General features: G+C 34.4%; 1 protein-coding gene across 1 annotated transcript in view; it reads right to left on the bottom strand.

The window, feature by feature from the left end:
• Positions 1-26,206, bottom strand: part of LOC134527100 (discoidin domain-containing receptor 2-like) — a 787,573-nt gene that overhangs the window by 15,953 nt on the left and 745,414 nt on the right. The window contains exon 15 of the mRNA XM_063359452.1: positions 5,089-5,289. Coding sequence (XP_063215522.1) covers positions 5,089-5,289 — 201 coding nt within the window. The remainder of the gene's footprint in view (positions 1-5,088; positions 5,290-26,206) is intronic.

Genomic DNA, 26,206 nt, shown 5'->3' on the forward strand with positions numbered 1-26,206 from the left:
AAAAGTAAAAAAAAAAAGCAATCATGATTTTTTTTTTTAAGTCTTATAAAATAGTCTGTTGCAACCATCAGAAAATATAACATTATTTATTATCACGACACCCTTTCGCTGAAAAAAGGTTCATAGGAAATGTTTGCATATAATTTAAACAAGTTTTTAGCGCTCATCTAACTAAGAATTTTTTTTCATTCTCTTATGTAAAAAGGTTTCACAGGAAACTATTAATTACTTGTGAAATTGCGGAAATTTAGACCTGCATTGACTTAAATGTTTATGTAATTTGATGGCTTTCATCAGATGGATTTAAATATTTGTATCATTATATGGCTTTCAGTTCAATTTCGTGTTTGGGAAATAATTGCAATTAATTAAGTCGATATAACAAAATATTTCAAAAATAAAAAATAAAACAGTAAAAGTTAAAAATAAAACAGGTACCATTGTTCATTATTATCTAGTAATTGAAAAAAAATATACCATACATAAAACTAAAATGTAAAGTTCAACGATGTGATAGAACAATATACAAGCGAAATAATGAAATTTTACTAACGTATTTTACGTAAGACAACAAAATTTAATAGTACAGTAATGTAAACGGAACTCGAACTCGCTAAACTCAAATATTATTTAGACAGAGTACAGGTATTATTTTAGGTTTGGGTTCTACAAAATAACATAGAAATGAATTTGCAAAACATCATTAAAGCAGAAATAAAAAACGCATAGAATTAGCAGAAAATATGTATTTGTGTAAAAGCGAAAACATTGCTCTGTATTTCGAAGTAATTGATTAATTGCTTGTAGAAAATATGTATTGTATATGTTATAAATGGGATTGTTATAGCATAATCAAGTTACTTTTTAAATAAAACCACGAATACAATAACCATATATTGTTTAATATTATATTAAAGTTATAATATTATTAATTTTGAAGTTATTTTTTTTGAAAATAACCAAAATTATAAGTAATATAAATGTTTAACTTTAATATTGCTTACATTAAAGAAAGTAATTATTAGATTTTCTTAACACAATAACTATTTTTCGCGATATTGAATGTTAACTAACATATTAACCAGCGGTGCCAGAAACAAAAAAAAACTGCTAATGCGTTAACTGTCTGAAATGCAGTAGAAATAATTGGTTACAGAAGTGTGAGCAGAAAGTAGTACTGGCTTGAGTTTTTTCTCTCCCTCAATGGACTTCTGTAGCCTGGCGCGCAAACTAAGTTGCATCGTGGTTAATTTCAGTGTTTAAAATAAACGTAAAAAAATACTTACATTCTGTTTTCGCACGAACCAAATATACATTTAAGATGATGTCATACAGATTGTCTTGTGCTCCGCAAACATTATTTTGGTATAAATTAAGTTTGGCCAGCAAAATTTGGACTTTGAAATTCATGTTCCTAGGTTTGAAAGGTAAATAATTAATTTTTCAAATAATTTTCTTGATGGTGGAACAGGAAATATTTAGGATATTACATTTAAAAAAAATCAATTTTATACATACAAATGTTTTGCTTATTATCTACATCCACAGATCAACAGATAAATTATCCACAGTACCCATACATCAGCAGAATAAAATCATTAAATATTATTTTTTCAGACTAAACTATGACATACGGTAATTTTATATTAATATCCGAAAAAGTACATACATTACGTTAAGTTTTCAAAAATTATTTGTCCATGAGCTTATTACTACGAAGACATTTTTTTTTTTCCCATGTCTTACTACTACGAATAATGTTGTCTTAAAAATAAATCTGTTGCTGCAAAAAAATTATATGTTGTCTTACTCTATGTATAACCTGTAAAACGGAAGTGTCTGTGAGAGTGATGTTAATAACTGTAGGCGGCAAAAATATTTGAAGCATTTTTTTTTAAGGGAATGAAAATTTGTACATATTTCCCGTTTCTCTCTATACGTTCATGGCTGGTGGCCATCCCGAATCAACATAGCCAAAATCCAGCATTTTCTGACTGTCATAATTGAGAAAATTTCCTAGGGGTAAACCCAAGTCATGTTACGTGATCTACACTAAACCTTGCCAATTTCAGGGATACTGATTTCTGTCAGTAACAGTGATTCACTGCTGAAAGTATCATACAGACATTTCCCATTAAAAAGAAAGTTCAGAGACATTATCGAGAGCAAAAAAAAACTGCATTAGGAAATCAGCGTCAATCTATAGAGTTATTATTTATTATTGATTTTATTAATGAAACATTTTCACAGCGTAATATAGTTTAAGAAAATTGTGTTTTTTTTTTTATATTTTAAGTATAAATATTTCTTCTATAAAAAATTATATTTTCTGTGAAATAATATTTTTAAAAAGGTGGTTTCTCGGCATCGGGGCATAGAGTGAGTTTCTTTTTCGCCACACTACGCCCGCATGGGGAACATCGCGCTGTCGGCCACGCACACACGTACACGCCGGGCCTGCGCGCGACGTCCCGCAGATGCAAATGAGACGAAACGTCTGTTCTCTTGTGACGCGCGGGCGCACGATGGCTCCGTCCGAGGACCCCGTCCCGGCGAAGGCGGGAGGGAGGCGGGCTCAGAGAAAGGAAAAAAGAGAGAGACGCCTTAACAATACGTGATTCCGCGCTTTTTGTCACGACGCAGTTCGTTATAAACAACATCAAAGGAGGCTACGGCGGGGAAGAGGGAACGACAGATGCTGCAGAAAAGACACACAGGACAAGAACTTGATTCTAGCAATTGAGTTTCGCTCCTCCGGCTACAAACATAAAATGAGGCCATTTGGTTTCGCCTGTCGCACATTCCAGACGCAACGCACAGGATCGCTAGCAAAGAGTTTTAACGGAAAACCCAGCTGCCAGCAATCACGAATAATTGAAACAGCAGACTATAACCGATATGGTTTCAATTGTTCTTTCGATGAGATTACATTATTCGAGAAAATTCGTGTCATGAATGTACGTACTTTAAACACAACTTTTCGTTGAATAATCTATCTAACCAAAGGTGTGCACCAATTAAAAAAACCATTCGCAAGAATGTATCGCTTATAGCGTTGTTTATATAAGTGAAGAATGCAATGAAGGGATATTTTCATAGATGACTTTCAAATTGCCAGTTCTGTGTTCCGATGGAAATGAAATTAATTTCTTTAAATACTTAACAAGTTTTGAAAAAAATTATAATCCTCCAGTAAGAATATTGTGAGTTCTTGTTTAAAGATAGTAAACATAATGCTCACAAATGTACGAAGAAATCCGTACATACAACAAGAGACACTAAATCTTTCTTGGCTTCTAGATTCAGACCATGTGCGCGGTAATGATAATATGCCTGACGTTTCGGCATGTCTTAATTTAGACATTTTAAAACGCGAATTACACGCTGTTAATTAAATATATTTTAATCACCTTTAAGACAGTCGCTTGTCAAAAAAAAAGTTCAAAACGTCGGGTACATCCTTTCCCCGAACTTAGCCAAAATGTACTTAGTGACTCTGGGCACGATAGCTTACGATATAGATCTAAGCCTGGGAAATTTATCAGTTTATTTATTTGGTGTTTAATTTGACCGTATATTTATACTTTTTGTTGAGTCGCTTAAACAACAGAATACAAAACATTTAAACAAAAAATCTTATAGAAAATAAAAAATATATAGCAATAAAATGCCAAAACAACTGATTTACCTTACTTCCGTGAAAAAATTGAAAATATACAAAAAAGTTTAATCTGTATGTAAACACAATGATATGTTTTTTTGTATTAGTACTATCCTATATAAATAGGTATATAATAAGATTTTGTTGTGTTTCATACATTTATTTAATTTTATGAAATCGAGCCTAGCTGAATAAATAAAAAATTAATAATATTTGCATTTTGTTATTTATTCGTGTAACTTGCTGTTGGAAACTAAGTTTGGTAACAGTTTCCTTATTGCGTATCCAGTTTATATCAATGTTTTGTAATTGATATTTAAAAATATATATGTAGTTTGTATATGGTACAGTTTTGCATTACAAACATTTAAATTCTTACTTTAGTTTAATATTACAGGTTAAATACAATTGCATATTTTACAAAGAACAACTGTTCCCGGGGAAAATGTTCCTTATTGTGTATCTAGTTTATACATACAGTATTTTATTCTTATTTTCAAAATAAAATATATATTTCAAATTGCACAGTTAATAATCACAAACACTTTCAATTCCTTAATTAATTAAATTTAACGTTAAAATACAATTGAATATGTCACACAGAACAATTACCCCCGGGGAAAATGTTCCTCACAGTTTTACATAAATTTTCCGAATCAAAGATTTTTTTCGTAATTATACAGCTTTGCAATAAAAACTCAACTAATTCATTTCTTTATTTAAATATTTTATTGAAGTTATAATTCTTTAGGCGTATAGTTAAAAAAATTATGAAGGTGCATTTTTACGATATGTGCGCACTATGCAAATAAATTTTTAAAGAATGAAAAAAGGTTACATACAGAAAAAATATTACATGAAAATAAAAATTATATATGTGCTTTTAGTTCTTATAATTCAGTGATTGATACTGTATACTGGCCTTCATAGTTAAATAATTGTATTAACTATGAATATTAGTGATATACATTGTGTTTATCAACTTTTTCAAGTGCATTCACATAAGTGAGGTTATGTTCCCGTATGTAAAACGATGTCAGGTTGCTTGTAAGCTTCCATTGTCGCTGGCAGGGAGTGTCTGTGGAAGGTTTAGTAGTCTCCTGGCTGTTTTCGTGGGAGTTTTTTGTGAGTTAGTATTTCCGTATGTATAATTTGTTTATATTATAAATTATTACAAAATTATTAAATGAATTTAAAAAAAATAGAATAAAAATGCAGCATGTTTATTTATTTTTATTATAAAATAAAATTTATGGGTGTTTTTTTATTTTTAAAAAAATTAATTAATTTTATACACGTGGTCATACTAAAATTGAATACTGAGTATTTATTTAAAAAGTAAATTTAATTGTATTGAGTTTCCACTTTACCAAAGGTATTTTTAATATCAGTCCGGTCGTGTGGTTGTTTGCAAGGCCGGTACTCGCCTGAGCGTCTTGAGGCCGGGCGGCAGGCCGCGCGCGCCCTCGGCCGCCACGTGCGTGCGCAGGAACTGGCACAGGTCGCCGTGGTCCAGGTACTCCATGACCACGCAGAGCGGCTCCTCGGCGCTGCACATGCCCAGCACGCGCGCGATGTTGGCGTCCTCCAGCGCCGCCAGGATGCGCACGTCGCGGTGGAAGTCCAGCCTGCGGCGAGCAACACCCACCTCTCGCGATCAGACACTTTTAACTACCCATTTTATTGATCAGGCCCGCCTGTACAGGTCCTACATCTGTTAATGGTCTCAACGTTAGACCCTTTTCTAAACAAATAGGGCCTACCACTTTTTGAGAAATCAGTAACGTTATAATTGTGCCGATCGAAATATTGTAATTACCGCGCATGGATATACAATTTCTATACCATCAAAATTTTGAAATTAAACGCGAACATAATAATTAATTACAAAATATGTACTTTTAATTTAGTTCTACTTATTACCAAATATATATATATATTTTTTTAATGAAGATCTCTGATACTCAGTTTCTAGTGATGTTTTGCGTTTCCTGCTTGCGTAGCTGCTGTGAAACACAAAGCTTTTATTATATTTGTGTTTCCAATGGGCCTTGAACACCATGTTTTTTTTTACTATAAACACAGCACGTGAAATAAGGAGTACAATAAGCACTGGTGTGTAGATATTTTTAATCAAATTGAACTTAACATATTGTAATAATAGTGTACACGGATGCAAAACAAAACTACGCCTAGTACGACAATTACTGTCCCGAGCGAAAGATAGCTCATAGTATTCCCCGTGCCTTTGGTCATGTCTGTCGGCAAACTCCTTCCGGGGTCTGCCTTCGAGACACTATGCCACGGGGCGTGGAGATGGAGACACGTCGGGAGGAAATCCCCGATAGATGTCAACACGTGCACAACAAAGAAAAGCCTAAATTGACCAATATATAATTGGCTTTCGAGGCTGGCGGAGAGGGTACGGTACCGGGTCTCAGGATATCTCCATACTTGACACACGGGGTCACCTCTCGACTATTCAGTGCACAACCCCCATTGGGATGTATGGCAAAGCAAACACACAAAAAAAGAGAATTTTGTGGAAATTTGCGTACTTGCCTATAGAGCGTCCCACTCTTACATTGCAGTGTGGAAGTAAATGGGCGCTTTCTCTCTTTTCCTAACACACGCCGACTACCGTTTTAGCTGTCTTTGTCTATTCGTTTACTGTTATCATATATCATACGAATTAAAAATTATATTTTTAATACAAATCGTTTTTTGACATTGTAAATCATCAAAATACGCATCAGGCTATGTATATTTTGCATGCTTAATTGCATTTTAAGGAGCAGTAAAAATTTAAAAAACCTTACTTTCTCGCTGGGAATTATTTTGAAATACTTCAAAATGTATTACCACAAAAAAACTATCAAACTATTTATTCGATTCAGAATATTTTTGGATATATATTAATGTTTTAGGATGCCACCAAATAAATCTCAAGATAAAACTGCTCCATGTTCCAGTTATATATATTTTTTATAATCCTAAAAAGCATTTCCGCAAAATTCAAACAACAAAAATTAATATGCGGCAAAGTTTTTTTGCTCTTGAAGATTGTTTGGGGTCGAGAGCTAATTGATGTATTATTTTTAAAACAACACAATCTCAATTGCTCTTAGAGTTTTCGTGTCCGTAGCTGTGAATACACGTCTTACCAGCGAAAGAGCGCGCTGTAATAAAGGCTCGCTCCAAAACTGCTTCGTAAGAGGAAACATGGCCGTGTATTTGTAGAAGTGTGGTTTCTGTCCTGCAAGCAAGTTCTAAGTTACGCAATTCTGGATACGGGCCTGCCAGTCAGTGCCGTGTCTCGCGACCAATAGACGCGTTGTGTCCGGCGACTCGTTATAGTTAAGCTATTAAAGGGTTATTTATTCACATAAATGTTTTTAAATTTATGCTTTGACGTGGATTACATGAATTTAATCTATTGATGGTGGAACACCAAAAATAAACTACGTACACTGGTAGCTACCAGGGAGGGAGCGCAGGATTGCGATAAAAGTATTTAAAAAAAAAAACAATGTGGGTGAGTAATGCAATCAAGGTAGCTTTCGAAGCAACTGGCTGTTCCGAACTAACCAATCACGACCTTTAGACTTAAATGCAGCGGAATGGTACCCTAAGTATGCCTGGTAAAGTGAAATAGAAAAGGAACGGTAAACATAAAAATTTCCGTAAAATAAATTACGATGGCATTGTACAGAGTGGGTTACGGCAGATCGTTCGCACTTTAAATGTTATTCTATCAAAAGTAAAATGTGGCGAATCACTGCCGGATTTCTCTCGTACTAACCAGCTTAGGTTCCTTCACGACATTGAGTTTGAGTATTTACAGAACTTGACGACAAAATAAGGTGGCGGCATACATACTTGAGAGAAGTAAAAAGGTTTAGGGATTTAGGAAAGCCAGTTACGTGTACAGATGAGTCGTGGAAAAGGCATGGCAAGACACAAAACTGAAGAGCGCTTGACAGATAGCCATTGAAAGCCTTAGTTCAGGCCTTGAACTCCCTACAGAACGTGGTGCATGCAGGTAATGAGAACGGTTTTGTTCAAAACGCTGTACTTGCTTTCTTGTGCAAAAAGAACACAGCTGACGTTCACGATTAAATGACTGCAGGTGGGTATGAAAAGTGGTTTACCGAAAAACTTTTGCCAAACACTCCAGAGGGATCTGTTATGGTTTTACATAATGTGTCATATCATAGCAGGAGGTGTGAACCGATTTCCTTGTATCTTTGGCGTGTGGCGGAGACGTAAGACAGTGGCTCACGGTGAAAAGCATTTCTTGTGAAGTCACTATGATTAGGCGGGAATCGCTACACATGATAGGACGGAAAAGGCGTAAGTACTAAAAATTCTAAATTGAAGAAATAGCCAAAAGCGTAGGAGGCTTGCCCCCATACAATTGCGAGCTCAACCCTATTGAAATGGTATGGGCCAAAGTGAATTCGTTCGTAAGACTGCATAACACAACTTTCAAGGCACATGATATTGAGTTCTTACTAACGCAAGCTAAAGACAACGTATCAAAAGAAAAATTGGAAAATTTACGTATAAAATGGAAAAAAATACATGACAGATTATCTGGCCTTATCAAATTCATCCCAATCATCACCGTTGCCCTGGGCTTCTCTTATGGAAGGGGTGTCGACTTTGAACAGCGGTAGCAATAATGACAAAATTGTATGTTTCTTTACTGATTTCACTTAACAGTTGCACTTTTATATTTCATATGAATGGTACCATAAAAAGTGTGTGAATGGTTTCTTGCTGTACGTTTGAGTAAAAAAAAAACGGTGTTTGTGAATAATATAAAAAAAGAATAAGTCATTAATTCACTGCACGTAACTGCAAGCAAAATACAAAAGTAGCTATAAGTCGTCTAGTTGTATATGAAGGACATTGCTTCAAGATTGTGATGGTTTCGTTTCAATTTTAAAGATATATATATATTATATATATATTATATATAGATATATATATAGACTAGCTGCCCGACACGGCTTCGCACGGCTATACTAATGAAAAAAATTAAGCCACATCTCCCATTTACAGTAATGGTAAATAAAAAAAAATTCAGTGAAAATTTATTACAATGCTGTATAATGTACCGGAGAGAAAATGAATAGCACCGATGGTTTACCGACTCGTGCACGCAACGTACAACTGATGTACCCGTACTTCGCTACGGCAGTCTACAGGCAGATCACTCTTGCGCCGCTCATTATACATGCCCCTCCTTGTGGGTACGCCACTGCTGAGCGATGCCCGTTGCCATGGAGACGCAGAAGGCATGAACAATGCAAAATCCTTTTCTCATGCAGACAAAGTACCTACTGTTGCCTGGTTTTAACCACCCATTGGATCTAATTTTCGGAAAATGTCATCCTGCTTAACATAAGTTACATTACTGTGAAGTTTCAAGTCTGTAAAATATATATACTTGAAAAAAATGGCAATTTTTGATATTTAAAGTACCCGCCAAAATTTCAACGGTGATGAGGACTGCACTAATAATGAAATAGTCGTTGCCATAGAGACGAATGAAGCATTAACAAAGCAACAGTCGTTGCCATGGTGATTTCCTACCAAAAACTGGAAATTTTGATATATTACGCCCCCGAAACTCCCCTTGGGATCGGATTTCCGCAGAATCCGTTCTTAGTGAGCGTCTACATCACAAAATGAGTAACTATGCTAAATTTCAAGTCAATCGGGTGTATAGTTTTATAGATCTCGTGATGAGTGAGTCAGTGAGTGGTATTTTATCCCCTTGGGGGAAGAATTAATCAAAATCCTTTCTTGGCGGATGCCTACGTCATAACATCTACCTGCATGCCAAATTTCATCCCGATCGGTCCAGTGGTTTGGGCTGTGTGTTGATAGATCACTATGTCAGTCAGTCAGTCACCTTTGAGTTATATATATTTAGATGGGTTGGTTAGTGGTATGAAACTTGCAAAATATCATCAACTGTATATCGATAACAAATCTTCTAGCTAGCTATAAAAGTTTTTTAACTGAGTTTTTTTTTTCAAACTCTACACTGAATTGCATATTTCTTAATATGGTTATCGGGAAATATATATTATTTTATAAACGTAGTAAGTGCGGTAAATATATGGTTTTCCGGTCACATGTTTGTATTTCTGGAGATTTTTCATATCAAAAGTTTTCAAGGTTTGTGGCATAAAGAGATTTGATGTATCAATTACTTTTGGTTTGGATTGAAATTTCGATGGACAGCAAAAAAATACCAAATTTTTCAAAAAGCCTCATAGAAAAGGGTTTTCTGACATAGGAATTGCGTGAATAATTTCACGGCAGAATATTGTATTTAACCTCGAATCTATTTTAAAGAGTGAACAAAAATTTGCGCTGGTAATGTGAAACAAGCTTAATAAAGAAAACCAACCTCATATACAAAATACCACATATTACATTCATTAAATATTTACCGTTCTGTATTTAAGTGCCACATATATTTATCACAATGACAATCGATAAGAGGTCAACAACGACGTATCAAGCAAAAACAAAAATTCTAAAAAATATATAATTATCAGAATAAAACTATTGTGTAGTTAGTTTGCTGTCTAAACGACATTTGTATTTAATAATATTCAGTTTAAGGACATGCGATATTTGCCTGTGTAGTAATAATTGATGACAATATAATCATAACCTTATGAGTGTGAGAGTGTGCATGAACTAGTGTTCGACCTTAAGGGTACAATGGCTACAAAATTATTTATTACTTTTTTATGATATATTTTCTTCTTGCTTCATTCTAAAGACAATATAGAACACGTGTGAAACAAATAACTTATAAATGATAAATGCATAAAATTATAAGAAAATAAATGGACTGCTTTACCTGACTTCAATAAAAATATTTGAAAAAATTAAAAAAGTTTAAATCTCTATGATAGTACGATAGAATTTTTTGTATTGTTATGTATCAAACATAGTTGAAAAATAATAAAGATTAAATGTTTAAGGATACTTTTATTTAATTACATCAAATCTATTTTTTATATAAAAAAAACCCTACACCATGAAAAATTGCAGTTTATTTGTTTTTGTGTAACGTACTATTAGAAACTAAGTTTTCACATACGTTTTAGTATGATTGTTTACATTTTGAATATTTCAGAAACTAAAATATAATTAGCATAGTCTATACCATTTGTAAGGCTCTCATTTAGTTAAAAGTACTAATTTATATAATTATATCCTCCTGCATTAAAATTATTTTATTAGTTTCAAATAATATATATGAAATATATTGAGAAGTATTAAATTACACAACATATTGAAGAAATTTCACTTCAAGCCTTGCTTTGAAAATAATAAATGCTATACCCACTACAAGTTATATTTTTATACACATTATTCAAATACAAATATGCATACAATATCATTATTAATATTACATAAATCATTATAACAGTTACATTTTACAATAACATTACGTTATTAAGAATTTATAGTATTTCATTATTCCAAAAGTGTTTATCCGTAATTTTAACGTAATAATTATAACAACACTATAACGATAATTAGTCTTGTCAATATTGACACCAAATTAATTTGATGACGTGGATATTATTTAAAAGGTTTACCTGCATAGATTTTCAAAGTAGGTCGAAACAGATTGTATACATCCTTGTTTACATAACTTAGAACAAAAAAAATTATAAAATAAAACTTTTCAAGATTTATAATGAACGTGCTGAAATTCGCACTTTATTTATGAGTTAAGGAAATATTAATAGAAACTTATTTAGATTGACCTAGCAATAAAACTCAAATGAAGTACGTGGCGAATGTTGGTAGATAGTAAGCTAAGCTTCATGATACGCCTAATAGTTAAGCAATGTGTCGTGCACTGATGTCACCAGTACAGCATCACTCACAGTCATACCTTTAAAACTTGGGTCACGTGTGTAGACTCACAGTTCGCCAGGGATTATTCTTGCTTTGATTGCGCAGGAAGATTATGAACTCAACCGAAAAACGTCAACTGAAGTTTCAACACGAAAAATGAAATTTAATAACGTAAAAACCTTTGTCTATAGTGCTTTTCCAAAGCTGATATACGCCTTTAAGTGTGATCGAACACTGTCACAGTGGTGGATCTCCCAGCTTTTGACTTCAAGAAACGCAAATCTTCAAAGCAACGAACCTAAATATAGAGATCTGAATATGAAAGCATAATTAAACACCATATATTATTATCTGTAGTAACAAGTATGAAACTTGTTTGCTTTATTAAAAAAATTTAACGCAGGTATAAAATGCTGAGAATCAGAGGGTACTATAAAGAATAAAAAAACTAGTAAAAAATTAAACTGTTTTTAATTTACGTTTGTTAAGTTATCTTTAATAAACGCATATACATATATAATTTTAGATGTACCTATAATGCAAACTCTTGATTGTTTAATTTTCTTAACGGTAATGGACGTGAAATGACGTAACTCTTAGTTTAAGAAACGAAAAGATATTAATTAATTTAATATCATCGTATTCATAATTTTAAAATAATGGATGGAGTAAATTTTTAATCATAACTCATTTATTCATATTTATAAGTCAAACAATAAATTAAATTATAATTTAATCAGAACTATACCAACCATATTTATAAGTGACATTTTGATGGAAACGGCTCTAGGATAACATAGTGACAACTAGGATTGTGTTTACCTGTGATTCCGCTGGGAAAATATGACGTGCGAACGGTCGCTGCATCAATTAGAGGGACATTAATTATTTGTTATCTATGCCACGGTCGTTGTGTTTAGAAGAAGACAGAGGAGGCGATTCAAATAACAATGGCACTTAGCATGGTTCAGTAATTTGCTAAGTAGCCTGCCAGCAATTAAACAGAAGTAGTAGTGGCGTAATGAGTATGTTAATGGCGGCAGTTAGGATGCAAATGGAGCGCCGATATGCTAAATTGGTTCCCGAAATAGTGCGAGTGGGAAACTCACTCTCAGAACTGAAGTACAGCGTCAGTTAATTACCCGAGTGTGTAGCCTTGACCGACTTTTCGTTCACGCACTTCAGTTTGAATAACTGTTGTGGACACAATCATGTTTACAAGTTGGTATAAAAATATAGGATAAAAATCAGTACATCAATACATTTAAAAAACCAATTAAAATCGCTATATTTGTCTTTATTTTCGAAAAGCTATATAATAATGACCTCCCACTTTCCAGTTATTAAATTAAATACCTAAACCAAATACAATGTATTCATTAACTGCATTTCACGTAATTTACCAAAGGATCGACATTTTTTAAAGATAAAAATTAAAAACAAAACATTTATTTTGGTAAAGCATTATAATGTGAATTTAAATTTTACTGCACATACGAGGCGTGTCCGGATAGTAAATACCATTTTTTCCTTAAAAAACTAAACTCATGAAAAAATCGTTTTAGTAAAAGTTTTAGATGACTACATATCTACATTACATTTTCAAATAGTCGCCATTTAGTTCCGAGCACTTTTTGCATCGCTCAATCAGTTTATTCACCCCTCTGCATAGAAGTTCGCCGTCTGGAAATTAAACCAGTTGACAATCGTAATTTTGTACGTTATACTATAATTGTTGACTCACGTTTCATTAAATCAACCAAAATGAAGCCCTTCTCGTCCCAAAAAATTCTAGCCATAATTTTTCGATTCGAGTACAGAGATTGCTTAAACTTTTTCCGAACATGTTTACTAAGCGCCTGTATTCGAAGTCAATGATGCCTATGGCCGAGGTGTCCGTTTCATTCCCAGGCGGCGAACTTCTATGCAGAGGGGTTAAATAAACTAGTAGAGCGTTCAGAAAAGTTCTTGGAACGGAATGGCGACTTGTGAAAATGTGATGTAGGTATGTAGTCAAATAAAACTTTCGATAAAAACTTTTTTTCATGAGTTTATTTTTTAATGACCAAACGTTGCTTACATTCCAGACACGCCTCGTGTATATACATATATATATATGTGTGTGTGTGCAGTAAACTTTAAATTCGCATTGTATAAAAATATACTCACACAAACACTCTGCATGTGTGTTAATAAACGTATAATTTAAAATTTGCCCTCATATTTAAATAACACAAAAACCATTTACAAATACAAATATTGTTTTGAAGCTTTTCAGCGACAACAGCTTAACTCGAAGGCTTCGTGTGCTTATATTTGCTAACACACACACACACACACACCTATATATATATATGACCGTGATCCATTTGTTATGTAAAAATTAATATTTTATCTTTTATTAAGACATATTTTTATAGAAAAATTAATATGTTTACAAAAACAAATGATTGATTGGTAAGTTGTTAATAACATCGATGTAATATCTTGAGTAATTCAATATAAATAAATAAATATATAAATCAAACTAGCTGCCCGACCCAGCTTCGCACGGCTATACTAATGGAAAAAAATTAAGCCACATCTCCCATTTACAGTAATGGTAAATAAAAAAATTCAGTGAAAATTTATTACAATGATGTATAATGTACCGGAGAGAAAATGAATAGCATCGATGGTTTCCAGACTCGTGCACAAAACGTACAACTGATGTACCCGTACTTCGCTACGGCAGTCTACAGGCAGATCACTCTTGCGCCGCTCATTATACATGCCCCTCCTTGTGGGTACGCCACTGCCGCGCGATGCATGTTGCCATGGAGACGCAGAAGGCATAAACAATGCAAAATCCTGTTCTCATGCAGACAAAGTACCCACTGTTGCCTGGTTTTAACCACCCATGGGATCTAATTTTCGGAAAATGTCATCCTGCGTAACATAAGGAACATTACTGTGAAGTTTCAAGTCTGTAAAATATATATACTTGAAAAAAGGGCAATTTTTGATATTTAAAGTACCCGCAAAATTCCAACGGTGATGAGGACTGCACTAACAATGAAATAGTCGTTGCCATAGAGACGAATGAAGCATCAACAAAGCAATAGCCGTTGCCATGGTGATTTCCTACCAAAAACTGGAAATTTTTATATATTACGCCCCCGAAACTCCCCTTGGGATCGGATTTCCGCAGAATCCGTTCTTAGTGAGCGTCTACATCACAAAATGAGTAACTATGCTAAATTTCAAATCAATCGGGCGTATAGTTTTAGAGATCTCGTGATGAGTGAGTCAGTGAGTGGTATTTCGCTTATATATATACACTAGATAATGCCCGGCATGCGTTGCAATGCCTAAATCAATTTTTTTTTGTAATATTTTAAACGTATACTAAGCATCTCTCTTAATCTCTCTAATTCTCTATCTCTCTATGTATATCTCTATAACTCTCTCTATCTTTTAATTTATATCTCTATCTCTCTATATATCTTTCTAGCGGACCCGACAGACATTGTCCTGCCCAAATGTACTTTTTGTGAGATATGGATATGGCGGTAAGTATTTCTACGCTGGACATTTTGTATCTTCTCATTATACATACCCCTCCTCTTGGGCACGCCACTGCCGTTACCAAAAACCTTTCCCATGGTTACGCAGAAGGCAACAACAATGCAAAAGCCCGTTGCCATGGTGGCTAATTATCAACAATGCTTAGTTTTTTTTTTGCTTTTAAAGCGTGTATTTTTAGTTTTTCTTAACTCAGAATCGAGATAAAATATCCAATTGTGAATCTAAACCATCCTCGAATCCCCGTGAACTCACACACAAAATTTCATCAAAATCGCGTACAAACAGACAGACAGAAAAAGTAGTTTTATTATAGTAAGATAGATAGATTATTCTTACATGTTCGCATCCATGCAGTATATGAAAAATCAGCATGCATAGCCCCACACCTATAACTATACGTATCTGCTGCCCACGACTTTTTCCGCATGGAATTTTGTATTATCTTGCACCATTTAGAAATTTAAACATTATAACATAACAGTTGATACAGTTGTAGTAGTTTTCTTATGTTCACAAATGATAATTTTTCTCACCTCTATTTCAGTCTTTGCAATAAAAATATGTTACTACCTAAATTTTGAGTAAAAGTGTTTCTACTTTCAAAAGTAATGACGGGAAGACACTTCATAAAATGTCTTTGTAGACCACATTTACTGTTTTTTCCGTCTCGAGCTAGAATGTAAAGATTGTCTGCATTACTGACCCGCGAGCAAGCTACATACATTTCAGAGTGAGAGAGAGAGTGAGAGAAAGACACCTATTGAATGTCTATCTAACTAATTTTTTTATGAGAGCATATTTTCATTAAATAAATCATGAAATCATTCAACGATAAAAGCTGTTTATTTAATTAAGCGGACGGGTTCGCTCCAAGGAGAAAATTGACGCGGCGAGACCTCGTGGACATAGAGAAATGACACACACTCACTATTTGTGTGGCTATGAAACATGATTTTTTTTCTGCAATTTAAATTGTAATATACAAAAAGGGTATTGAAAATTGAAACAAATATGGCGACACTATAAACTGTCAGGATCTTTATTTTTTTCTTACTCTCTACTTAGTTCCTTACAATAGCAAAACTTAATGGCTTCTAATAATACGTTGCAATTTTTGCTTTTAAAGCGTGTTTTTTTAGTTTTTATTAACTCAGAATCGAGATAAAATATCCAATTGTGAATCTAAACCATCCTCACTATTTGTGTGGCTATGAAACATGATTTTTTTTCTGCAATTTAAATTGTAATATACAAAAAGGGTATTGAAAATTGAAACAAATATGGCGACGCTATAAACTGTCAGGATCTTTATTTTTTTCTTACTCTCTACTTAGTTCCTTACAATAGCAAAACTTAATGGCTTCTAATAATGCGTTGCAATTTTTGCTTTTAAAGCGTGTTTTTTTTTTTTAGTTTTTCTTAACTCAGAATCGAGAAAAAATATCCAATTGTGAATCTAAACCATCCTCGAATCCCCGTGAACTCACACACAAAATTTCATCAAAATCGGTCCAGCCGTCTAGGAGGAGTTCAGTGACATACACACGCACACAAGAAATATATATATAAAGATATAAAAATAATTTACAAAATTGTTGGTAAAAATTTTTTTTTTGTGTGTTTTCTATCTAAATAACCTGTGAGAATAATTAGGTTTACGTGAACAAAGTCATAGACTCAGCTAATAAAAGAAACAATATCTACGTATTTAGTATTTATCGCCCTCGGTGAACGTTATTACTAATACGTCACAGTCAAGTACAGCCGCGGTCGCAGGCACCACTGAGATAAACTAGAGGTCGGATTCCTTAGAAGCGACTGCGTATATGGAGACTGCGACCAGGCGACTGTACTGTGTATTACAGTTCCTAAGTGTCATGTTCCCTTGCGCGCAACCAGCGACACTGCACTGCGACCAACCACGATGCTCCTGGAGCAGTCTGGTCACGGTCGTGCCGACAAGTAGGCGTGTCTTCTTGTGTGTCACTACTGTTTGTTGTCGAAATGGCACCATAGTATTTTTTAATGCATCAAAAGAATAGTTGTTGAAACACGCTTATGTAAATTATACCGTTTCCTCGATTAATTTTGTTGTATTTTCACAATGTTTTCTATCCTTAATTTGAAGTATGTCGTTACTATAATTTATTGATTGTAATTTTACTCATAATACATTAATTACATATCTGAGTGTCCAGGCCAGCTTTTCGTCCGATATTTTCGGGTATGGAGTACAATTGGTTGAATTTTTCTTCAAGTCATCTTTCACTTAAAACAAGACATAGTGAAACTGTGGCAGACCGAAACGAAAGAATTCCCTAAACTTCATGTCAAATTTCAGCAAATGCCTGTTTAAGAATAAAGAGAAGAAACCTTTATCAGCAAGTAACCAGCACATAACACTAGCTTCATCGTTCATTCTTTCGTGAAAGATTTTCAACATTGTCGAGAACATAATATCGTCGTCGATGTCTTCCGCCAAACGTTATATTAGAAGTAACATTTATTAAGTGTTATTGTTCATGCTATCATGTTATCACAAAATAAAACGCACTAGAAAAGCCGACGAATGGCGGTCATCAGTCCTTTCAGAGGAAACACCCTGTCCCAGCGACCGGCGACTTGCGACTGTAATCGCGGTCGCGGTCGCCTTTCGCGTCAAAGTAATCCCACCAGGACAAATTAAATTATTTCGGGCCTCCTCCCCATTACTTTATTTTCAGTAGAAAGTGTTTTGATATGTAACATCTTAGTTCTCGGTACACGGCATCTGGTAGAAGCAATTTCGTAAATGAAACGGAAGTCGCATCAAACTGGAAATGTGTAAACGAAGTAAAAATGAAAAGAAAGAAAATGTATTTATGTGATCTCGTTGTATTTATTAACGATTGTGGCCATGGATATTCATTATGAGAAGGAGTTCATTCATAATTACGCCAATTTGTAAGTTTTACGTGCGAGAAGAATTCTATCGGCAGTACACCGCTGAAATGCTGGAAATGTGTGATGTGCCTTGATTGTGATCGTCTTGGAACAATGCGGTAATGTTTCAAAATGTAAGTCACAATTAAATTAAGTCAGAATTTTTAAGTAAACAATCAAAACAAACAAATACTTTGATTTTATTAGTTTTCTGTGACATCGCCATTTCGTTGACTACAATGCTTTATGATACACGACATATATGTTTTGTATCCGGCACGTAAATAAACAAAGCTTGATGGTTTCCGACCCAGGAACACGCGACATACAATTTACCACGCGAAAAGCAAAGATTTTCAAGGTCATTACCGCAAAAATTCAATGACTGCCCTTGTGATTTGTTTATAGTCATTGTGATTCCAAGCCGCACCGGAACCTGCAAGTGTTTTAAGTAGAATGGCATGTCGGTCGGAATCATTGGGATGCGTGGTATCAAAACGTTTTCTCCTTTGTAATTTCCTTTAAGAATTGTTGCTTTGATGACGTTGTTCGTCAGTTTCTTCACTACAAGCTGGGTACCACTACAAAGAAGTGGTTGGTTGATATTTGTGGAATGTGTGGAATGTGTGGGATGTGTGGAATGTGTGGAATGCGTGGAATGTTCCTGTTCCGGAAACAACGAGCGAAATGTCTCTGGTGGCGGGACCAGTGGCGCCAATTTGACTTTGCAACTTGCGCAAAACAATCCAGAAGGTTCATTTCTGTATTTCAATGCCTTACAATGTGGACACACCACGCTCAACGATCCGATAGCAACGTGTTGTTCTGCACTGTAATTAATTGTCACGTTGTAACGAAATGAGGCTCGATTAGTACACAATGCAACATTTATTTGTCCTCTTGCAAGCTTATTTAAATTCACTGTCGAGCGATTGGTTTGTACTGACCGATGATGTCTCATTCAATGCATATCATCTTCATTATCATTTTCTCTTTATTCTTGTGTACGTGCTGAACGTATTTGTGATAATAGATTCCGTTCGATTTCATTTCGTTCTTTACGTTGCTCTACAGTTCGGCTAGATAAAAAATTCGTTTTGTTTGTAGGATTGCGAGTTCTGCAAGCCTAAATTGCTACATAATATTGGCTGCATTACAATGCAAATAAAATGTGCACATTCAATTCAATTGTTTCCATTGCGACACAATGAGCGTTGCGAAGAAAAACTATTTAATAAAAAATGGACAGTTGATTAACTTTATTGATACTTAATAAACCATCTGTCACCTCAAAACTAACCGTATTTCGTAAGTAAATATGTAAATTTGTGTGAAATAAAACCATGAAACTGTTAATTTCAAGAAACAATTGCGCAGAACTAACAACGTGATCATAGTTCAACTGAAATTAAAAAATTAAGGCTTGAATGCTTTTGTTCTTATTTTTCTTAGTATCTTCCAGGGTGCTGTTTTCCAATTGAAAACATTCACTCAATTTATTTTCCCGGGAGCTAAACCAACCAAAAAAAAAAAAAAAAATGTCGTTTTATCTGATTACTAGTATAATTTCAAGTATGTATTCTTTTATTATTAAAAAAGTAGCATCTGTCAGCGAATGCAGTAAAAATAGGTTATGTTAGATATTTGATTATAGTTTATTTATATGAAAACTTGTTAATAATTATATTTAAACTTTATAGCTAAACGCCAGTTTTTAAAATTAATTACAAGTCATCCTACACGTGAACTGTTTCGTCGACTGTTTATAAAGTGAAGTAAAAAAATGTGGTTTTCATTGCTTATTACAACAACAATTTCGGCAAAAAAGGTTAATTATTCTTGCATTTAAAAAATCTAATTACTAGTATAATTTCAAGTATTTATTCTTTTATTATTAAAATAAAAATGATTCAATTTTATTCCTAAAAGTATGCAACCATTTTATCAATGTTTCGTTATGATGTCACGTTAAACTATAGTCCGTAAACCGACATAACAGCCATCCAATTTTTTTATTAATATCCTGAGCAGTTATTTTGAAATGAGTAATATATTTTTTTTTTAATTCGTGATCTATATATAAAAAAATGAAACCCGTTTTCCTTGGTCACGGCATCACGCGTGAACGGCTGGACCGATTTCACTAATTTTTTTTGTTGTGTTTGCTATGGTCAGGAGAAGGTTCTTATGAAAGAAAAAATGAAGAAAATTGTGCGGAAAATTAGAAAATTTAAGAATAATGAATTCCTATTTCCCTTGGTCACGCCATCACGCGTAAATGACAACCGATTTCACTAATTCTTTTTTTGTTGTGTTTGTTATTGTCACGAGAAGGTTCTTATGAAAGAAAAAATTTCACGGAAAATTAGAAAATTTAAGAATACTGAACCACCATATATAAAATTATTTCCAAACTAACCCAACACTTTGTACAATATAAATATTTTTAAAGTAACCTTATGACGTTTGACATAGAATTGACAGAATGTTTGCTGCAAATATCTTCAAAGAGGATGTAAAGAAACTGTATCGTTTAGGAAATATTTATCAACATTAACTATTCTGGCTGTGTACATTCTGCCTAGGCCATTGTCATGCCATAATTCGTTATTACTGTGTTGCAGTTTAAAAATAGAAAAACAAATCAATACATTATGTAAACATTTTCTATGTTTGTTTTTGTGTGATATACTTACTTATAAAGAAGAATACAACCGTTTTCTTTAATTTACAGTTGAATTTTCATTTTTGAACTTTTTTAATGTAAATTTATGTCGTTTGACATATAATTGTTTTAAAGACTAAGAAGATTTTTGTTTGCTAATAAGTGTTTGTTAATCATGGTAAGTACACAGCTTCATATTGATTTTTAGAACTTTTTGGTGACTACACAATACTATAATTTGGTATACATGGTTATACAGAAAATGTATGAGAGCTTTTTATTTTCAGTTGGATTTTCGTTTTCAACAATGCCACCAACCAGACGTACAAGCTTAGGCCGCAGAACTCGAAATACGGCAAGTCAAAGAAATATACGAGCAAATCAAAGTGATGAGCAACGCGAAGCGCGAAATGAACTTGAACGGAATCGATATCAAGATAGGAATGTTGTGTTTAATCCCCACAGAGCTGCATCTATATAAGATAGGTCAGCTATACAAAATAAAGTAGTGCATCATTGCTACACTAAGGCGGTACGAAGTTCGCCGGGTCAGCTAGTTATTTATAAAAATGGCCATTCTTTTTCTCTCGCTGCCGTTTTACTCTTTACGATATTCTACGAGTCGAGGATAGAATTGCCAAATAACTTTCACTTTTATCACATGTATTGAGTTAAACGCGCTCTTTTTTTTTTTTTCCGCTCACTTAAGAAAGGGGAAATTGATAGTCAATATGCACTTAATTAAAAAAAAAAAAGTTCCCTTGAATTTGGTTATTGCATTCTTGTGTCATAAATACTCTCTTATCTGAAAACTTAAATAAGGAAAAATGTAAAGGAATGTAAATCATCAAGAATAAACTCAATAAATGAGAATTTTATGTTTATATCTAATTGTGAATATTCTTAGACCTAGAACCGGTGATCACTGAATAATTAGATTTTGCGGTGATGAATTTGTGGTTAAGTTAGTTCCAAGATTCGTACCTGTCTAGATGCATCGAAAAGAAGGAAATAATGGTAATAGAGTCTTAAACATTTTAAGAAATTGAATCTTCAGGGCATATGCGTCAGTGATTTGATCCAAAATTTATTTTAAATGTTCCTTATGTAACTAATGTGTGGAATCTCTTGAAAACAATCTACCAGCAAAAGTGGTTTATTTCCCTTCATTATTTCGGTAGTTTCTGCTCATTTTACGTCACAGTAAGTTAAGATGGCGGTATAAATTACCTTTCCATAAGATAAGGACCATTTGCCTTTAAGTGAAAGAAGTAGTGTCTAAATTAAGATTCAAAGGGCTTGTGTGACCTGAAGAGCCACTGTAAAAAAGATATGATCTTAATTAACATGAACAGTGAAAGTATATTCAAAGTTAGGTCTGACATTTAATGTTCATTAACAATCGTGATGTATGTTTATCGTCTAGTATTACGTTAGCAGGGAATCGTATTAAAGGCATTCTATGAAACCACGCCCATTTCAGTATTTTAGGACTAAATTATAAATTTTATATAGTAATGCTAACCCAAATGAAATATGCACCTTAAATAAAACGATTAAATACTATAATATATATTTGATAGGCTGTAGATAAATTATAAAACTCTATATTTGTTTATTTCCAATGAGCTTATGAAATAGAACATCAAGACTTAATTCGTTCGAATGTGATGAAAATTGGTACACTAATATCAAAGATTATTTTGACAAACAGACTTATTAAATACATTATTACACTATGTACAATATTTTATATTCAAATCATAAAAATATAACCACAAATTTATTTAACAAGTTTTTTAACAACTAAGTAAATTTTTATCATACATATACATCAAAACTGTTATTCTTATATTTGTTTGAAATTCCTTATTTGCGACATTTTACAATAAAATATTTTTTCCATAAAATATTTTTTTTTGTTAATTCAGTTTAAACAAAATATTTATTTGCTTTGAATGATGGAGGAATATTCTAAACTAATTCGGAATACATACGAAGGCAAAATTGAAATTTCATAATTTATTTCACGCTAAAGTAAATAAAACTTTTAACGAAACACAAAAGTACCTAACGTATTATTAAAATAACATTTTTATGGGCAAACACTCCTTACTAAGAAACAAGTAAATCTCCATGTTTCAATATTGTCAGTAATTTCTCCGTTAAGGCAATTTAATTAATAGTAGTTAGCAAAAATCTGCAATTTATTTAGGCCATTAAAAACATTAAAACATTAAACAAAAAAAATAACTTTTTTAAAAAATCATCCACAAAATTGAACTTACTATTCTATATTAAAGTACACAATACTAAAATTGCACTATTAACATTATATCTATAAACTTTTGTTGTTATGTAATTATTTTTTCTTAACAAAGGTAGGTAATAAAAAATATAGTTATTAGACTGTTTACCCAAGGAAAATATGAAGAGAGCGCTTAGGGCGACACTGTCACGTGTATCAAAAGCCAAGTTGCCTCTAAGAACAAGGAAGGCGTTTCATCGTTGTGTGTAACGAAGTCTAGCGTACGCCAAATGAACGGAAATATTTAGTTGGAATTTTTAAGATTCGCAAAATGTGAAAATCTCTGTTTCGGCCATGTAAATGTTTTACCTAATGCCAACTGTCTTGGAATTAAGTATTATCCGGTTGTGTATATTCTTTTTATCGTGTGGAAACAAATAGTAAATTATTTCTATGGTTTTTCGCAAATACGGATTTATTCAACATCCTACAAACAATTACGTGCCAAACAAAAATTTTTTTTAAGAGGTTGAGGGGTGTAAATAGATGTCCATGTAAGCATTTAAACATGGATACTGGGACACTGGAGCTGCTTTTTGTCAAGGGTGACGCTCTGCACCATGCTTGTGTGACAACTAAACATCGGGTGAAGTTAGTTTCTGCATTGAGAATAAGTACAGGTTGAGTGGACTGTATTTTATGGCAGTGACAGCGTCTAACGATTAAACCTCTTCGGACACGGTCGAGCAACATTTCCGCAATGTTTCGGGTGCTTGCATTTAGGCGAAGGTGGTGTAGAAAGTGACAAACTCCACGTCACAGCACACCATCCATCTCCTGACGATTACCAACTCCACGGATGTATCGTCGGTAAGTTTCTCAGCCTGCGGTGTTTGCTGACACTGCCAGCAGAAGGGTTGAAGGTCGTGCATCAGCCCAACAACGGGGGGTCGGTTCGCTCAGCAGTGTCTATGAGTGCGGGGTGAAAAGAGGTGGAGGGAGGGCTCACGCGGTGTGTGTGTGTGTGTGTGTGTGTGCAAAGGGAGATTGATGGGCTCAGAGGTAACAGGCGCCCATGCACGCAGGAGGTAGCAGCACGTTATCGATCACCACCGGGTAGAGGGGCGCTAAGTGGGACGAGCTTCACCCCTGCTCCGCCCAACCACCTCTCCCGCCGCCATTGAAACCTGATACTTCGGCCACTACCTGGGCGCAGACAGGCTAGCTTCTAGCCAGCAAGAGAAAGCAAGGTAGCTCACGATCATGCTTAACAACTTGAAGCGATAGGAACTCCCCCGATTACATTGTTGTCCGAACTACTTAAGGGTGATTCACATTAGATAGTCCGGGCAGGGCAAGTTCAAGGCAAAGACAAATCAGGTTCTCTCATATGAAAAAAGAGTGCGTGTAAATCAGTACACACAAAAGAAGTGAAACCTCCTTGGCAGTTAAAAAAGCGACTCGTAAGTGCTCTCTTTATATCTCTTCGGCGTCAGAAACGTTTCAAAACAATGTTTCACGAAAAAAATTAGGCCTTGAAATGTTACTCCCATCGCGCCTGAAGCAGTTTCACTTCACAAGGAATTAATGTGTTCTAAATTGGCATCCACGCTTCGGTCAGGTCACGATCACTGAATCTGCCGACCGAAGGATTGCCGGCGGACCGGTCCCTGTGCTTGACTGCCGCTACTGACCGCCCAGTGGGGACGCGGGCCGTCAGTTCACGCTTATCTTCCAAGTTCTACCGGAGCTTTCTCTGTCTCCCGACGAATAATTTAATCGGTCTGCTCCATGGATGACAGAACATTAATTTAATTCGTTCACGAGTGTAGTGAATTGTTTTATATGAACACCAGCAACTGCATATAACAATTTGGGCATACATAGTGAACCTACAAACCAACAATAGAAAATATTTTAATTAAAGAAAATGTGGACAGCTCAGCCACGGACTGAGGGCTGCTGGTTGGGTTGGGAGAAGGAAGAGCACTGCGCCCTGCCCGGCAGATGTGAGCACTTGGGTCCGGTCAAGGCGCGGTCGGTGCTCCTACTGGATCGTGCCCTGCATAAGCGCCGCCAATCTGATGTTAATCGGCCTGGAAGTATCGACCAGGCGTTCGAGAATTTAAGCCATTTGGGAGGACTGGGCTCGAACCCACGATCCCTGTCTCGATAGCTAAAAAAACCCCAACTACAATTGGGTTTTAAGAGCTTTGACACAAGAGCATTTCATTTACCTGCTTTCCCAAATTCAATAAAGAAGTCCAACAAAATCAATTACCTTTAATTAATTGTTTTTTTTTCTTGTGCTTGACGCCTTACTCAAAGTTCCCTTCGTTCTTCAGTGGTACGTGTTACGTCACTAATGACCTCGTTCATGAGACGAAAATCCCAGCTCCAGGAGTAGTTGCAACTCACTGGATCGGTCAGTAAAGAATATTTGTTCTGTTTTATTTTCTTATTTGTTGCCTTTAAACACTGTAGTGACACACAACATTAACATTATTCCAGACAGTCGTGTATCTGCCGGTGTTCATTGAGGTATTTTATTGTTGAATGTCTTGTAATAATGATTTTAAATTATTTTTCTTAGCACTATAATTTATAGGGAAATACTATATTCTTTCAAATCAGATAATGGTATTATATTGGTTATTCATTACTTAATGGTTAGTGACTGTCTCCCGACATAACTACAAGCAGAACGTTTATCTTTCATAAAGACTTTGCGAACACCCTGCAGCGGAAAGAACAGCAGGGATATGTCAATGTAGCCGAGGCCCACATAGGCTTGAGGACGAAGGGAGAATGTCTCGCTGTTCTATATTAAGAATCTGTTGATGTGGCTTGAAATCAATTGAAATCCCGTACAACCTAAAATAACTTATTAACTGCTTAAATGTCTACGTATAAAGAACAAAAAAAGATTATATTTATGCCAGAGTGTATGAGCCCAGCAGTGAACCAATTATTAACCAAAAACCTTTGAAAACGTCTCAAAACGTGCGCAGATGGTGCATTGTTGAGAGTCGTAAAATATAACTGTGTGCATCTGTATTTAAATGCAATAAGTGTTTAATATAAATATTACAAATGAATTTGAATATATGGCTTGTTAAAGTACTACTTTAATCGAATAAACAAAAGTGCGGTTCTATATGAACATTTCTTAACAAACTTACGTGGACTTGTTTATATTCTGTATTATTTTAGATAATCGTAAGAAATGTTGGCATTTTGC

The sequence above is a fragment of the Bacillus rossius genome, chromosome 1 (genome assembly GCF_032445375.1).
Source record: "Bacillus rossius redtenbacheri isolate Brsri chromosome 1, Brsri_v3, whole genome shotgun sequence".
Lineage (NCBI taxonomy): Eukaryota > Metazoa > Arthropoda > Insecta > Phasmatodea > Bacillidae > Bacillus > Bacillus rossius.